Raw genomic sequence first — 18,339 nt, 5'->3', positions numbered from 1 at the left:
CTCATCAGCGTCCCAGGCCCAGAAGCCCCGCCCACACCAGGCATAGGCCCCGCCCCTGTGTCCCAAGACCCTGCCTCCTCTTGGGGGGGGAAATCGGCCTCTTACTCTAGGCCTTTCGGTTTGCGCGAGCGGGCAGGAAAGCGTGCGTGCGGCTAGGAGGGTGGGCGCTCTCGCGGCCGCTGACGGTAGGTGGAATCGCGCTCGAGTCCGTGCAGGAGCAAGCCAGCGAGGCGCTGCTCAGACGCTGCGGGTTGGCCCTGGCTCTGGCCTTTTCTCCCTGGAGGGAGCGCGCGCTGCCGGGGACCAGGGCAGGCCTCCGGAGGGGGCGGGGCCGCGCGTGCGCAGTCCGCTGGCTGCTGCCCGGCGTGGATGGTAGGGCTCCTTGGTCGCCTGTTTGGTGCGACGAAGCCGCTGGTGGCCGGCTTTGTTGCCCCTTGAAGCCGCGCCCCAGTGCAGCCAGTGCTGTAGAAATCGGAAGGCGGACGGCGAAGCCTCTTCTAGCTGGGACGGGTGGAAGCGGGACGCCCGGCGGCTCCTGGGGTGGGGCTGTGGTTGTGGGACCTAGGGGTTCGCGCTGTCCGAGGGGGAGCGGGCGGGGGCCCAGCCGGGATGCTCTCTGGGCCCCTACTGCCCTCCTCAGGGCGTCGGAGGAACTGCCCAGAGGGGTCACTGCTGAGGAGCGGAACTCGGTACAGATAAAGGTTCTCAAGGGACCCCCTCCGCCGGGATGCCCCTCAGCGCCCCTCCACTCAAGAGAAATAAACCCGTGAATCTGGTTAACGTGAATGTTAAAGGCAGCCTTGAAGGAAAAAAAGAAAAGGGTGAAGTGTAGAGGCCTCGGACGCAGAACGGGACGCGTGTGGTGGGAGCAGGCAGCCGGGGTCTGGTGCCCAATGTGTCAGGCCTTTTTATAGGGCCAGTTACTCCTGGCCACATTTTAAACTCCTCCCCTTTTACCCAACAGACAAACAAAACCCATCAATTTGAGGGTTCTGAGCTTCCGGGCTTTCCGAAGGAATGGGCTAGAATAGTAAAACCAATTTTGGCAACTGTTAGAGTACACTGGGGAGTGCCTATAAGGGAGATGAAAGTGTTTGGCGACTTTATTTGCGTTGTGACCTTTGGCAATGTGGAGCTCTTGTCCAGCTAGGACTAGCTTAATCATCCCATGACCACTTCTGTCCCCATAAGAGCAGCATGTGGGAAATGTGACGGAAACACCATCCTCCAAACACAAGACTTTGAGGATGCCATAAAGAAAGATCACCGCCTATATGTATATGTATGCATATACATATATATACACACATATATATGTATGTTATGTCACAAGTCACAAGGGCACACTTCAAAAACTAGAGGAAATGACTCTGTTAATCAGACTTATTAAGGAATTTCATTATTTACATTCTAAATTTTTCCTTCCTGGTATTTCTCTTCATTTTATATTTGTAGACTGGAATAATGAAGGAAATTGTCATCTTTTTTTTCTTCCCCACAGGAAAAACAATCACATTCTCTGTCAAGCAGCCGTAGTTCTGATTGTCTACTAGGTTAAGCCTACTACTTTAGCTGCTGAGATAGAAAAGTTGTTTTGCAGGGGTTCCAGGCTGGGCATGTTGTCATTGGTGGCAGTGCACTGGAGTGGGAATGTGAAGGATGAGTTAAGTGGAAGTTAATTTAGTCTTTACCTCTGTGATGTGCTCCGCCTTGTATTCATGATTTCCTGGTCATTCTGGTTCTTGTTGAAATGAAATTTAGGTCTTTTCTGTTGCTCCTGGACACAGGTTCTTAGCTCTTTTTTGTGTCATCGATCCCCGAGAGTTTGATGATAGCTGTAGACCTCTTCCCCCTCCCCATGCATATGTGCGTGTATGCATAACATTTTCATATAATTCTAGAGAATTCACATGCATTGACTCTAGATTAATAATCTGTTTTAGGGATTTAAAAAAAAAATCCCGAGAGCTTCCTAAACTTTGTTTTTAGATAATGATCAAATACTTTGAATTTCCTGGCTCTGACACTATGACTTATGATGTTTTATAAGACAAGAACTATTCCTTCTCTTCTAGTTCTGGGAAAGGATAGCAGTGACATATTTATTAGGAATGTGATAAAGATGGAACAAGAAGGGTTTAGGTTTCCACATTATGTTATAGTATTAGAAAGCAGAAATACTAACAGCAGTATGCTGAGGCTTAAACACTATGGAAGAAAGATTTTCTGTCCTCTAGGAATGTAATATGGGAAAAAAAAACCCTCAAGATTTTAAATATACTTTTAGTGGCCAATAGGTAGTAAAGTCAGTGCTCAGCTGGTTGTATACTGGGAGAACGTAAATCCATGCCTTCTATTTTATCAGGGAGGATTTTCACAAGATTTTAGTTGATACAGACTGGTTTGGGTGGTGCCCTCCCTAGGCCAGCATGACCCTGAGGCACTTTACTAAATGAGGACTTTTTTGCAGATGGACGAACTGGAGCAAGGCCTGTTGATGCAGCCATGGGCGTGGCTACAGCTTGCAGAGAACTCCCTCTTGGCCAAGGTTTTTATCACCAAGCAGGGCTATGCCTTGTTGGTTTCAGATCTTCAACAGGTGTGGCATGAACAGGTGGACACTACTGTGGTCAGCCAGCGAGCCAAGGTAAGTATGAGGAGAAGTACTGCTGTGTCGGGGATGTGAACATCAACCAGCTTGCTGGCCTGTAGTTTCCCAAGGAAGGTTGAATCGGGTTGAGACAATTCCAGTTAATGTCCTCTACTTCTGCCTGTAGCCCTGGAATCTTCGTGTGTGTGTGTGTGTGTGTGTGTGTGTGAGAGAGAGAGAGAGAGAGAGAGAAAGAAAGTTAGTTTCCCTACCCTATGCATGATAATGAATATATTATTTGATCTAGATAGGCCTTTTGTGAATTAATCTTGCCCAAGGCAGAATTGTGAAGTAGGCCAATTGATCTTTGTGACTCTCTTCTTTTTGTTTTCTTCTTTCCCCTTGTGATGTTTTTATCTTCTCTCCCCTTCCTCTCATGTCCATTGCCTTCGTGTTAACCAGGGCTTTCCTTTGCTGTTACGTATGAGGGAATTAGTTTCCTTTTAGCACCCTTACTCTGTACCACTGCTCTCTCTTTAGGAGCTGAACAAGCGGCTCACTGCTCCTCCTGCAGCTTTCCTCTGTCATTTGGATAATCTGCTTCGCCCGTTGTTGAAGGACGCTGCTCACCCTAGCAAAGCTACCTTCTCCTGTGATTGTGTGGCAAATGCACTGATTCTACGGGTGCGAAGTGAGCTCTCTGGTCTCCCTTTCTATTGGAATTTCCACTGCATCCTAGCTAGTCCTTCCCTGGTAAGTGTAATTCGAATATGGGGTTGGGGGAAGGATGCCAGTTGCTTTGAGAGGAAGCTTTAGGTGCTTTTATTTTTTTGCAAACCTTGTTTGAAATTCTTCTCCAATCAGAAAACTTTCCTTGACTGGACAGAAGGCAGAAAGGATTCTTGACTGTTACATCCTTTCCTTGCAAAAGGAGCAGAGTATTGAGTGTCTTTATGCATTAATTAATTTATTCAGCATTTTAAAAGCATCTACAATGGGCTAATTGTTGGTTATCCAGACCTGAAACAATATAGCCTCTTCCTGGAGTTCATAATCTAGTGAGAAGACAGACAAACAGGAAATTATGATAAAGTATGATAGGTTCTTTGATCGAGGTAGACCCTGGATGGTTGAGGACTGGAGAAAACCTCTTTGAAGAGACTGTTACTGAGCTGAGTTTTGAAGATGAGTAGGAGAAAATAAATAGAAAAGTCAGTGTAGGCAAGAGATGTAGAGATGTGTAAGTAAGGGGCAAGTTCGGGAACTTCATGACTGCTGTGTAGATAGGAAGGCATGAGAAATGAGGGAGGCAGTGGCCAGATCTTGAAGGATTCTAATGAGTTTGGATTTTATCTCAAAGGCAACAGGATTCACTGAAAAACTTTAAACAGGAATTTAACATGATCCAATTCGTGGTTTATCAAGATTATTCTGGCAACAGGGTAGAATATGTACCAGTGTTAGGTACCTTTCTAAACATTATCTCATCATTTAATCCTTACAACTGTCCTTCAGGATAAGTATTATTATCCCTGTTTTTCAGAGTAGAATACTGAGATTGAAAATAACTTGTCCAAAGCCATCAGCTTATGGATAAATGAGCTGGAATTTGAATCCCAGATTAGTCTGGTCCAAAGCCTCATTTTCAGAGACTAGGGGGATAATATCCTGTACTCACTCATAGCTTTATGTTTCTCAGGAGATTTTATTAGAAATTAAGAGTGGACGTTAAAGACTAGTTTTCTGGAATAACAGACACGGTTTCAGTCAGTAGCACTTAGGGGACAGGGTCTTCTTTGAGAAGCCTAAGAGTACAGATTTGTTAGCAGAGGAATCCGAAGACAAGAGGACATAATTTTTTTCTCTCTTCTTTAGTCTCCCACAGGGGATGTGATGCTTTGGCATCAATAGATGACTGGATAGAAAGACTTTTTGAGAAACTGTTTGCTGATGTTTATTTTATTTTATTTTATTTATTTATATTTATTTATTTATTTATTTATTTTTTGAGACGGAGTCTTGCTCTGTCGCCCAGGCTGGAGTGCAGTGGCGAGATCTCGGCTCACTGCAAGCTCCGCCTCCCGGGTTCATGCCATTCTCCTGCCTCAGCCTCCCGAGGAGCTGAGACTACAGGTGCCTGCCACCATGCCCAGCTAATTTTTTCTATGTTTTAGTAGAGACAGGTTTCACCGTGTTAGCCAGGATGGTCTCGATCTCCTGACCTCGTGATCCGCCCACCTCGGCCTCCCAAAGTGCTGGGATTACAGGCGTGAGCCACCGCTCCCGGCCTGATGTTTATTTTTATTTTTATTTTATTTTATTTTATTTTTTTGAGACGGAGTCTCGCTCTGTCGCCCAGGCTGGAGTGCAGTGGCGTGATCTCGGCTCACTACAAGCTCCGCCTCCCGGGTTCATGCCATTCTCCTGCTTCAGCGCCCCGCATAACTGGGACTACAGGCGCACACTACAACGCCCGGCTAATTTTTGTTGTATTGTTTAGTAGAGACAGGGTTTCACCGTGTTAGCCAGGATTTTTCCTGACCTCGTGATCCTCTCACCTCGGCCTCCCAAAGTGATGGGATTACAGGCGTGAGCCACCGCGCCCGGCCTTGATGTTTATTTTTGATCTGGAGCCCAGTAAAACTAGAACTGAGTGCTGAGAGAATTACTTATTCATTTATTAACTTCTAAGGCCTATCAACAGTGCTTAGCATATACTCACATTTATTTATTTTAAATTAATTTCTTGTAAACTTTTCCCTCTTGCAAATAAATAAAAATATATACATAAAATTTAATAAACAAATTTAAAAAATAAAATTAAAAAAATAAATAAAATTAGAAATTTTTTTTTGTAGAGATGGGGGGGAGTCTCTCTGTTGACCAGGGTGGTCTCGAATTCCTCACCTCAAGCAATCCTCCTGCCTTGACCTCCCAAGGTGTTGGGATTACAAGCAGGAGCCTGGCCCCTTTCCATACTTTTATCTATTTCGTTTAAAACATTTAAACTTTCTAAGTAACACCAGGGGGCAGTGTTTCCTCAATAATGTTTGTTCTGGGACCAAACCATTTGGACGGCCTTTGGGAATCCCTAGCAATAGCTAATCTCATTTTACATTACATGGACCTAGAAATGCGGAATATGTGGTGTGATTGTGAAGACAGTTCTCCTTGGAGGCTGATGGGCTCTAATAGTTTCTTCTTTCAAAAGAATACAGTAAGGAACACTAATATAATGATATTACAATTATAATATAGATAGTATATCTATATTATGTCTATATTATATCTATATAGTATATCTATATTATATAGATTAACATATAAATATATGTAACATATATTATATTAACATATATGTTATATTAATCTATATTGATATATGTAATGATATAATATATGATATAATATTATATATTGTATAATATATGATATAATATTATATATTGTATAATATATGATATAATATTATATATTGTATAATATATAATACAATATAATATAAAAGTATGTAAAGAAAAACTAGCTATTCTCTAATTGGGGAACTACATTAAAGGAAAGAGACAACAGTGTTTAGGGAGGGATGAGTCTTGGTTTGCCATAGGAAGAAATTAGATTTGAGCAATTCATGAACAATTGTGCTTTAAGTTAAAATAAAATACTCATCATTAAAAGAAGAATGCCCTCCTAGGGAAACGCCTGAACCTGAGAGAGCTTTATATGGAAAAAGTTAGAGCCAGTGGACACTGGTAAGGATGTAGGGGGATACTATTTCAGGCTTGTGTGTATGTCTGTAAGGTCACACAGTCATAATTTTTGTTTGTAACTCATTCTTGTGATCGTTTTCATTTAATTTTTTTGAATGAGTAATTCTTGAAAAAGACAAACATTTCAAACAGTATTTAAGTGTATACAGTGAAAAAATAGATCTTTCTACCCCGTTCCCTAGTCCCTCCTTTTCCTTTTGCAAAGCAACTACCAATATCAGCTTCTTGTGAATTCTTAAAGCTATATATGTATATACTGTATATATATCTTCATATGACCAAATATATATCTGTGTATATGTGTATTTTTTGACAAATAGTATCATGCTGTACACACTGTTTAGTACCTTCCTTTTTTCACTTAATTGTAGAACTTACCCATTGCTTCACTTGACAAGCCTTAAAAAAAAGAACTTAGAGTTTATTCATATCAACACATTCAGAGGACCTGCCTTTGTGTTTTTTAATTGCAACATATCATTGTGTTTAATGAATGTATCATATATTTAATTGATCTGCTATTAGTAGACACCTAAGTCTTTTGTTGTTATATACTGTAACTATCCTTGTATTTACTTTTTCTGCATGTAAATGTGAGTAAATATATGTAACATATAATATATATTAACATATGTTATATTAAAATCTATATTAATATAATATGTAATGATATAATATGTGATATAATATTATATATTATATAATATATAATACAATATAATATAAAACTATGTAAAGAAAAACTAGCTATTTTAGGCAAATTTCTCTAATTGGGGAACTACATTAAAGGAAAGAGACAACAGTGTTTAGGGAGGGATGAGTCTTGGTTTGCCATAGGAAGAAATTAGATTTGAGCAATTCATGAACAATTGTGCTTTAAATTAAGCAGCTATCCCTAAGTGGAATAGCTGGGTCAAGGAATATTTGTATCTTTTAATCTTGCCACATAACATAATGCCAAACTGTCTTTCAGAGACATTATGCAGCTTAACTCCTTCCAGCTGTAAAGGAAAGAGGAGAATACCTGTTCCTCATACTTCTCCAGCATAACATACTCACATTAACAAGCTAATGGTTTCTAAGTCTGCAAGGGTATTATAGAATATATTAGGTTTTGGGTCTCTGCTTGCTTGCTCTCTCTCTCTCTCCCCCGCCCCGCCCCCTCCTTTTCTTTCTTTTTCTTTTGAGATGAAGTCTCATCATATTGCCCAGGTTGGTCTTGAATTCCTCAGCTCAAGTGATCCTCTCACTTTGGCTTCCCAAAGAGTTGGAATTATAGGCGTAAGCCTCCACGCTTGGCCACAGGTCTCTGCGTTCTAACGCTGAATCCATCTTCATTTAGGACAGACTTCATCTCTTGCTCTTTCCTGTTGTCTGTTCTTTCTAATATCTAATATAATTCTTGATATTCCACATTTTAGCTTTCAGATTTGTGATATCTTTGGACATTTTATGATTCCTAGGAGCTATATCCAAAGGTTTCTTAGTGGCAGAAAGAGATAGGTTTTGGAACCAGCAGACTTGAATTTGTAACTTAACTCCACCACTTTGAGACTACTTGTATTAATTTGGATAAGTACTGCATTTTTATGATTCAGTTTCTTCATCTGTAAAATAAATCAACCACAATCTTACTGTCTAGTCGTGAGGATTAAATAAAAGAACATATGTAATATTACTTATGTTTAGCATTATAGTGGACCTGTGATGGCAAATATTTCAACTCCATAACTTTTCGTTTTAAGAGATGCTGGGGCCAGGCACAGTGGCTCATGCCTGTAATCCCAACACTTTGGGAGGCCGAGGCGGGCGGATCACCTGAGGTCAGGAGTTCGAGACCAGCCTGGCCAACATAGTTGAAACCCTGTCTCTACTAAAAATACAAAAATTAGCCGGGCATGGTGGTGCATGCCTGTAATCTCAGCTGCTCAGAAGGCTGAGGCAAGAGAATTGCTTGAACCCGGGAGGTAGAGGTTACAGTGAGCTGAGATTGCGCCCTTGCACTCCAGCCTGGCCACAGTGAGACTCTCTCAAAATAAATAAATAAATAAATATATAAATAAAAATAAATAAATAAATGAAAGAGTTGCTGGGGATGATGGCTCATGCCTGTAGTCCCACCAATTTGGGAGGCCAAGACAGGAGGACTGCTTGAGATCAGGAGTTTGGGACCAGCCTGGGCAACACAGTGAAACCCATAGTTACAAAAAAATAAAAAAATAAAAAACATAGTTGGGTGTGGTGGCATGTGCCCGTAGTCTTAGCTACTTGGAAGGCTGAAGTGGGAGAATCACTTGAGCCCAGGAGTTTAAGGCTGCAGTAAGCTGTGATTGTGCTACTGTACTCCAGCCTTCACTGTATCTCCTGATATGATTAATCTTGATCTTTTTTGTTTATTTGTTTGTTTGTTTATGAGATGGGGGTCTTACTATGTTGCCCAGGCTGGTCTTGAACTCCTGGGCCTAAGTGATTCTCCTTCTTTAGCCTCCAGCTTGATTCATCTTGAGATTGAGACCTATCATTCTGCTCCCCTGCTCATGACTTATGAACATTTCTATGGAAAATCTGAAGACTTTGGAGAAAATTATAAATAGCTTTTCCTCTGAAAAAGATTAGCAACTCCTGTTTGTATATCTTTACACTTCCTAACCTCCTTAACTGTTGTAAGCTCTTTGATGGCAGAGGCTTCATAGGGTCAGAGTACATATTAGGAACCCAGTAGATATCTGTTGAATTGACTGATGAACTGTGTATCTTCATATATTGCTGTCTATAAATTACGGGGAGTGTCCCCGACATCCTAAAGCCCTTCAAGATTTTTCCTTATAGTGTCTGTGGATTTGCTTTGAACTATTTACATGTTATTATTATTATTATTGTTATTTGAGATGGAGTCTCTCTCTGTCACCCAGGCTGGAGTGCAGTGACATGATCTCGGCTCACTGCAGCCTCTGCTTCTCAGGTTCAAGTGATTCTTGTGCCTTAGTCTCCCGAGTAGCTGGGACTACAGGTGCGTGCCACCATGTCCGGCTAATTTTTTGTGTTTTTAGTAGAGACAGGGTTTCACCATGTTGGCCAGGCTGATCTCGCATTCCTGGCTTCAGGTCATCTGCCCACCTCAGCCTCCCAAAGTGTTGGGACTTTTTTACATATTTTATCTAGTCTCTCATATGCCCATTAACACATATTTTCAAAATTTCTACTGAGCATTAATTTAAGGCTATCTGGTCTAAGGGAAATCATTTTAGTGTTCATCTAACTTTGAAATGAATTATACCTCAATAATTCAAAATGCTGTAACCCAATCCTATGAAATTATTTTAGCAGTTACAATATTTACTGATAAAAAAACTTTTTTTAAACCAAATAGACATTGGGGTCTGATAGATAATTTCAGTTACCTGGTATGGCATTATCATATTTAATTAGACATGACATTAATTAAAAGCTGTTCCTTGTCATGTTTCATGTTTTTCTATAATATTTACTGTCACTCAAGGAAATTGCTATTGAGGTAGCCATCCAGAGGGAAGCTGGTTATTAATTTAGGAGTTTCTGTTGTTTCAGTGCTGCCACCAGTTGGATGGTGTTGCTGCTTGGGTAATAATGACAATTATTTCAATTCAACTCATCAAATATTCACTGTCATTTATACAAGTATTTGCCTGTTTTCCTCCTGATCTACCTTAAACAGTACCAAACTTTTTTTTTTTTTTTTTTTTTGAGATAAGGTCTCACTCCGTCACCCAGGCTGGAGTGCAGTGGTGCAATCTCGGCTCACTGCAACCTCCACCTCCTGGGCTCAAGCAGTTCTCCCACCTCAGCCTCCCAAGTAGCTGAAAATATAGGCATGCCTCACCACACCTGGCTAATTTTTTTTTTCTTTTTTTTTTTGAGATGGAGTCTTACCCTGTTACCCAGGCTGGAGTGCAATGGTGCAGTCTTGGCTCACTGCAACCTCCGCCTCGTGGGTTCAGGCGATTCTTCTGTCTCAGCCTCCCGAGTAGCTGGAATTACAGGCGCCCACCACCATGCCCAGCTAATTTTTGTATTTTTAGTAGAGACGGGGTTTCACCATGTTTGCCAGGCTGATCTCGAACTCCTGACCTGAGGTGATCCACCCGCCTCGGCCTCCCACAGTGCTGGGATTATAGGCGTGAGCCACTGTGTCCGGCCAATTTTTTGTATTTTTAGTAGAGATGAGGTTTCACCATGTTGCCCAGGCTGGTCTCAAATTCCTAAGCTCAAGCGATGCACCTGCCTTGGCCTCCCAAAGTGCTGGGATTATAGGCGTGAGCCACCATGCCCGCCCAGCAGGACCAAATTTAACAAAACAATTCCTAGGAAAGAAGATCGAGTGTAGAGCAGATAAATTTTTCCAAAGCTGAACTTCTGCCACATTCTGAACCGTACTTCCTAGAGGGTTAAGTTTTTGCTAAGGACCTCAATTGGGAGTCAGTGCCAGGTTGGGATGTGCTGTGTGGTAGAAGGAAGACTCTAGTATCTATAGCTGGACTTTATTTCTGGCTTTCCCCTCTGTGCCAGAACCCTTCCATTTCTTAGTCCTTGGTTTTGGTACAAAAGCTGCCGCCACTAACTTCCTTTCTTCCCACCTCCCCACATCCAGTCTTTTCTCTCCTAATCTAGCAGAAATGTGGAAGAAAGTCTTTTCCTCTTAATTTGAGCCAAAGCACAATTAGAACTTTTAGTAGTAACTTTTACCTAGAAAATGAATGGAAAATGAAAACACAAAGGTCTGAAAGAGTCCAGACGTCTGATCTGGATCCAGATGAGTCTGGCTTGCACATATTATGGGACACTCTAGTACCTTTTCCTCATTTCAAGCCTGTTGGGGTATCTTGTCTAAAAGTACTCCTTTTTCAGGTCTAGGACAGGGGTTGGCATACTATGGCCATGGGCCAATTCTGGCTTGCTGCCTGTTTTTGTAAAGCTCTGTTGGAACACAGCCACTTGATTTGTTTACATATTGTCTGTGGCTGCTTTTGTGCTACAAACAGGAGAGTCAAGTAGTTGCAACAGGGACTGGATAGGCCACAAAGCCAAAAATGTTAACTATCTGGCCCTTTATAGAAAAAGTTTGCTGACCTCTGATCTAGGGCATTTCTTCTTTTTAGTGCCTTCTTTAGTTCATCTCCTTAAAGGAAGGGAAAGGAAGTCTGATAACGTCCCTTAGTCACAGATTGATTATTAATTTGAATTATTTTATTTTATTTTGAGACAGGATCTCGTTCTGTCACCCAGGCTGGAGTGTAGTGGCATGATCTTGGCTCACTGCAACCTCTGCCTCCCGGATTCAAGCGATTCTTGTGCCTCAGTCTCCTGAGTAGCTGGGATTACAGGCGTGTGCCACCATGCCTGGTTAATTTTTGTATTTTTTGTAGAGACTGGGTTTCATCACGTTTCCCAGGCTGGACTCGAACTCTTGGACTCAAGCAATCCTCCAACCTTGGCCTCCCAAAATGCTGGGATTACAGGCATGAGCCACCATGCCGGCCTAGTTATTTTTTTTTTTGATAGGTTAATGGACACCTTGTGTAGGTGAATTAAATGATTATTCTATATAGCTATGCATTATCATATGAGAGTATCACCGTGTTTGTACGGCAGTATGGCTGTGTTTGCATTCTTCTTACCTCTTGTTAAAAATGGGGTGTGTGGGCTGGGCACAGTGGCTCACGCCTGTAATCCCAGCACTTTGGGAGGCCGAGGCAGGCAGATCACCTGAGGTCAGGAGTTCGAGACCAGCCTGACCAACATGGTGAAACCCCGTCTCTACTAAAAATACAAAAATTAGCCGGGCATCGTGGTGCATGCCTGTAATCTCAGCCACTCGGGAGGCTGAGGCAGGAGAATCGCTTGAATCTGGGAGGTGGAGGTTGCAGTGAGCTGAGATCGTGCTATTGTACTCTAGCCTGGGCAACATGAGCGAAACTCCTTCTCAAAAAAAAAAGGGGGGGGTTGTGTGTAGAGTGGGTTGGCTTATACCTTCCTAGGCTAGTTCTTGGTAGCTAACTTGCTTCTATTATAACAATAACCTTAGACTATGCTGCATTTGTGGGAACAGATTGAAACTCCAGGCTCCTTCTGGGCTATCATGAGCCCTGAAGTGGCTCTTAGTGTCTGGATCTAATTTGACCTTCAAGGGTCTTTACCTTCTGTTGATTTTTGTCTTCTGTTACACTTTAGCTAATGTACTCTGTTTTTGCCACACTTATTTTCTTGAGGGCTACTTGGATCTTCAGCTTTTCTTGTTTGTTTGTTTGTTTTCTTCTTGTTGTTTTGAGATGCAGTCTTGCTCTGTTGCCCAGGCTGGAATGCAGTGGCATGATCACAGCTCACTGCAGCCTTGACCTCCTTGGCTCAAGTGATCCTCCCACCTCAGCCTCCCGAGTAGTTGGGATTACAGATGCATGCTACCGTGCCTGGCTAATGTTAAAAAAATTTTTTTTGGCAGAGATGGGGTCTCACTATGTTTCTCAGGCTGCTCTTGAACTCCTGGGCTCAAGTGAGTTCCTACCTCGGCCTCCCAGAGTGCTGGGATTACAGGCATGAGCCATCTCAGCTGGTGGGATCTTGTTTTTGAGAAAGAGTCTCACTCTGTCACCCTAGAATGCAGTGGTGCAATCTTGGCTCACTGCAACCTGTGCCTCCTGGGTTCAAACGATTCTTGTGCCTCAGCCTCTCGAGTGGCTGGGATTACAAGTGCCTGCCACCAAGCCCAGTTAATTTTTGTATTTTTAGTAGAGATAGGGTATGACCATGTTGGCCATACTTGTGTAGAACTCCTGACCTCAAGTGACCCACCTGGCCTGGCCTCCCAAAGTGTTGGGATTACAGACGTTAGCCACTGCACCAGCCACCTTCTTAATATATTTAATTATTGTATTTGTGTTTACATTTATGTAAATGGGTTACTTGCCTATGAAACTGTTAAGAACATTTATTTTTCAGTATTTTTTCTAGTACCTAATACCGAATTAGAAAGTACTTTATAAGAGTCTTTTGGCTAATTGATATCTCTTCCCTCAAAGGTCTCCCAACATTTGATTCGTCCTCTGATGGGCATGAGTCTGGCATTACAGTGCCAAGTGAGGGAGCTAGCAACATTACTTCATATGAAAGACCTAGAGATCCAAGACTACCAGGAGAGTGGGGCTACGCTGATTCGAGGTGAGAGGACATTCTTGGAGGAGTTGGATGGGGAGTGTTAAAAATAGTCAAAGGGTTTTAGCAAAGAGGGAGACTCCTTTGCATTAGAGAAGTGCCTCCCCCAGGATGGGTGCTGAATACTAACCAGAAACTGGAGTCTTGATATTAGGTGACTCTTTTTTGTTTGTTTGTTTTGGAGATGGAGTCTCGCTCTGTCAACTAGGCTGGAGTGTAGTGGTATGATCTCAGCTCACTGCAACTTCCGCCTCCTGGGCTCAAGCAATTCTCCTGCCTCAGCCTCCCGAGTAGCTGGGATTGTAGACGCACGCCACCACGCCTGGATAATTTTTTTGTATTTTTAATAGAGACGGGGTTTCACCATGTTGGTCAGGCTGGTCTCGAACTCCTGACCTCAAGTGATCTGCCTGCCTTGGCCTCCCAAAGTGCTGGGATTACAGGCGTGAGCCACCGTGCCTGGCCTAGGCGACACTTTTCTCTGCCTCGAGTACCTGGCTGCAGCCCAAGTGGCCAATAGAAGCTGTAACCGAGTCCAGACATGCCCTAGGCAATGGCAGGGAAAGACTTTGGAAAGGAGCCAATAGCTATACAGAAGTGTACCAGAGCAACATGGACTTGGGAGTTTAGGAAGCTTCATGGCTCCAACTTCAGAATAAAAATTCAATTTGGCCTTTGTTTTTGTGGCAGGAAAAACTCACTGTTTGCCCACATGCTCTCAGCCCTTCTTCTCCCACTGAACTACGTGTCTCTGCATGATGCACCTTCCTCCTCTTTCCTAAGTAGCCCTGTTCTGTTCCCTTTCCATCAGGTAAGAAACTCATCCTATATGACTCATATTTCTTTTTTCTGATCCTTCTTATTACAGATCGATTGAAGACAGAACCATTTGAAGAAAATTCCTTCTTGGAACAATTTATGATAGAGGTAAGTTATTTGTTATTTTCTTGTGTGTCTTTGCCCTACTTCCTCTTTCCAGGTGCCTGAGTGGCCACTTGTGTTTTGGGTGTTAGGTGGCTTGTGTGGTTGGAATGCCCTTTGTCCAAAAAAGTTGCCCATAGAAAGTCTGATAAGGCTTGAGATGTACTTAGGGAGGATGAGGGAAAAAACGGGGAAAGAACGTAAGAGGCGGAAGTGGGCTGATTGATATTTATAAAACATCTCTGTTAAAGTACCAGGGATTTCATTTGGAATTCTCTAACCTTGGAAAGGTTGATTGACCAGTTATTAAATTTTTGCTTGTTGAGATCTGGTCATAAGGTCTGGACTGTGGAGCAGAAGGGTAGGCGTCATTACTTGTCTAGGCCCTTTCAGGATCCAGCAGGAGAGGAAGGTAAAAAGCTTAGGGCTACCATTTGGGGGCTGTCTTGTGGGCACAGTAGGTTGTGGAAAATCACAGTGTTTATACAAGGGGACTGGCAAAGGAATGAATGGGGAGTAGATAATTGTGGCCTGTCAGAAGCTCCTGCCTAGGTTTCCCTTCTAAGGACTGAGCTCAGCCAAAAGAAACATCTATTAAATGCCAAATAGGGAAAGTATTAATAATAGTGACCTTTGATAATGCCAGTCACTATTGATCTTCTCCTTCCCTCCCTCTTCTGTGACTTGTTGGTTGTACAGTTAGTACCTTAGTATTATTGCCCCATTTTCTTTTTTCTTTTTTTTTTTTTTGAGATGGAGTTTCACTCTTGTTGTCCAGGCTGGAGTGCAATGGTGTGATCTCGGCTCACAGCAACCTCCGCCTCCTGGGTTCAAGTGATTATCCTGCCTCAACCTCCTGAGTAGCTGAGATTACAGGCATGTGCCACCACACCCAGCTAATTTTGTATTTTTAGTAGAGATGGGATTTCTCCATGTTGGTCAGGCTGGTCTGGAACTCCCGACCTCAGGTGACCACCCGCTTCGGCCTCCCAAAGTGCTGGGATTACAAGTGTGAGCCACTGTGCCCGGCCTATTGCCCCATTTTCTAATTATATATGTTACCCAAGTTGGTACTTTATCATGTAAGTAAATAATGCTATTATAATCTGGTATTGTGTATAGATTATTTGTATTTCTTTATTGTCTTCTAGATTAATCTGTAAGCTCTTTGTGGACAAGATCTGTGTCCCATACCTCTTTTGAACCCTAAATTAGCACTTTTTAAAGGGCTAGGCATAAAGCAGGTATTCTTTATTTGGCACCTCCTGTTCTGCCTCTGTGCATTGACTGAGCTACAATGCTTGGGGTCTAAACACTAAAAGCAAAAAATGTGAGGTAGGTGCTCAGTCCAGGTACTGAAGCAATTGTAAGTCTGGAGAAGAAGGAAAACTTGTATTGCTAAGTCCTGAAAGAGAAAAGGTTTCAAGTCTTTTTGTTGTTGTTGTTGTTTTTGAAATGAAGCCTCACTTGCTCTGTCACCCAGACTGGAGTGCCATGGCACAGTCTTGGCTCATTGCAACCTCCCTCTCCCAGGTTCAAGGAATTCTCCTGCCTCAGCCTCCCAAGTAGCTGGGATTACAGGTGCGCGCCACCACACCCAGCTAATTTTTGTATTTTTAGTAGAAACAGGGTTTCACCATGTTGATCAGGCTGTTCTTGAACTCCTGGCCTCAAATGATCCACCCTCCTTGACCTCCCAAAGTGCTGGGATTATAGATGTGAGCCACCATGCCCAGCCTAGAAAAGGTTTCAAGTTTTTATGGGTAAAGAGAGACCATTAAACCTAAACTTGTGACTGAGAGAGATTTCTTAGGCCGTTTTTCTGTTAGATAGCTTCCCCTGTCTATAAGTTTAGGTATCAAGGCTGGGGATAACATACTGGTTCCCTGCCTCATCCCCTTAGTTAAACAATGCAAGGCTTGTTCTTAGCTCAGTAGAGAGGTCTCTTCCTGATCTAGTGCCTGCATACCTCTCCAGCTTGACTTCTTGACATTTTTCTCTATGTACTTTATGCCTTAGCTATATGGAATGACTTTTAATTTCCCCCAATGCTGTTTCATCTTATCTTTAGATACACATTCTTCCCATGATCTAGAATGTCCAATGTTCTGGCCTTATCTAACTTGTAAACTTCTATTAATCTTCTCGATGTCAGCTTCACCTTGTTTGGGAGACCTTTCTGTACTCTGCTTGTAAAGACTATTCTTCTTCCCTGCTACTATAGTACCTTCGATTATACCTCTGTTTTACCACTTATAACATTGTAATATTACTGTTTGTATGCCTGCAAGACTGTGGCTTTCTCCTCCACTGATCTGTGGACTCTTTGAGGCAAGGACCATGCTGAATGCATTTCTATATCCCCAGCACTGTGTGTGGTGCCTACAGGTAGTAAGTCTTCAATAAGTTTGGATTAATATTTTGATAAGTCTATGCTAGGGGGATTTTATACAAATTATGACACTGTGGCCTGTGGATACAGTGTTGCTTTTTTTTGGCTGGAGTGCAGTGGGGTGATCTTGGCTCACTGTAATCTCTGCCTCCTGGGTTCAAGAGATTCTTGCACCTCAGCCTCCTGAGTAGCTGGGATTACAGGTATGCACCACCACACCCGGCTAATTTTTGTAGTTTTAGTAGAGACAGGGTTTTACCATGTTGGCCAGGCTGGTTTTGAATGCCTGGCCTCATGTGGTCCGCCCACCTTGGCCTCTCAAAGTGCTGAGATTACAGGTGTGAGCCACCGCACCTGGCTCAGTGTTGCTTATTAGACCTGTATTTGGGGTCTTCAGTTATTCTCATGGCTCATTTTGCAGCTTTGGATAAATCACTTCTCATTTGTAAAATTAGAGGCTCATCGTTTTCATACTATGGGGTTGGGAGGAGCCCTGCGGAATTGAATGAGAAAGCATATAGAATTTAGGTGGCAGCACAGGAAGAGTATTAGTGTTTTGGAACCAGCTACTTCAAGAATACTGGTCCTGTAGGTTCTGGGTGGATCAACCTCATAGACTTGTAGAATTTTGTTATATCTGGAAAGGAAGTGAGAGATAGGTAGTTGTAGTTACAGCTTTCTATTTTATAGATGAAGAAGTTGAGCCTCAGGGAGGTTAAGTGACTTGCCTAAGGTCATATAGCTGTAGCTTTATGTTTAGGACTTCTCACATTTCTTGACACATAGTCTAGGATTATCCCTGTTTTGTTTTGCTACTTTAACTGGTTGTACACACCAGTTAGGGGAGAGATAAGGGCCGGGGTAATATGGAATTCTTGTGACCTCTGGAGTCATTGCACTGTCCTCAGAATGTCCTGTATAGCTGCTAGAACTGAAAGGTTTCCTACTGGGGCTGTAGAACTTCTTATGACTACTGCATCTTTTTAGTTACTCTGCTTGCCTGGGGTCCTACAAACAGGACACAGAAGGGTCATGGGGTCACCCAAGACTGAACTGAAAGGATGTGCCATCAAAATAAGCAAGATGGAATAGGAAGATAAACAAACCAGGGAGAGAGCTCGGGATGAAGGCGCAGGGGGGGCCAGGGCTGGTGTCAGAGGGCCATGCGGTCATTGCCTGGGGTCAGTTTTTAAAATTCTCATTGGGATTATTACTAGGCAAGAGGCTATAGACAATAAGGCACAGGGGGGCAGTAGGGCAGGCAGGTGGCTAGGATACTAAGGCTCAGGAAAATAAGAATTGAACGGGAGTTACTTCTCCCTGTTTGGTCCTTTTGTTTTTCCACTCTGTCTAAGAGCCTCTGATTTCTCAATTCTGGGGAACCCAAGGAGCCAATTGATAGTGGCCTAACTAGAGGGGGATACTGACAATATTGACTCAAGTCAAGGCTGGGTGGGGTGCCTGTTGGCATGATCTTCATGGAG

The 18,339-nt window shown here is 42.8% G+C and overlaps 1 protein-coding gene across 5 annotated transcripts in view; it reads left to right on the top strand.

Moving 5' to 3' along the window:
• Positions 1-38: 38 nt before the first annotated feature.
• Positions 39-18,339, top strand: part of NHEJ1 (non-homologous end joining factor 1) — an 85,549-nt gene continuing 67,248 nt past the window's right edge. Inside the window, exons 1-5 of one of the 5 annotated variants that reach the window (XM_024243124.3) lie at positions 39-185; positions 2,471-2,647; positions 3,131-3,343; positions 13,410-13,548; positions 14,411-14,469. In XM_024243124.3, coding sequence (XP_024098892.2) covers positions 2,471-2,647; positions 3,131-3,343; positions 13,410-13,548; positions 14,411-14,469 — 588 coding nt within the window. In that variant the 5' untranslated portion in view covers positions 39-185. The other 4 variants (XM_054549854.2, XM_024243125.3, XM_063713059.1 and 1 more) reach the window with 4 other exon arrangements.

This window comes from Pongo abelii, chromosome 11, assembly GCF_028885655.2.
Source record: "Pongo abelii isolate AG06213 chromosome 11, NHGRI_mPonAbe1-v2.0_pri, whole genome shotgun sequence".
Lineage (NCBI taxonomy): Eukaryota > Metazoa > Chordata > Mammalia > Primates > Hominidae > Pongo > Pongo abelii.
This window is presented reverse-complemented; position numbering and strand designations above follow the sequence as displayed.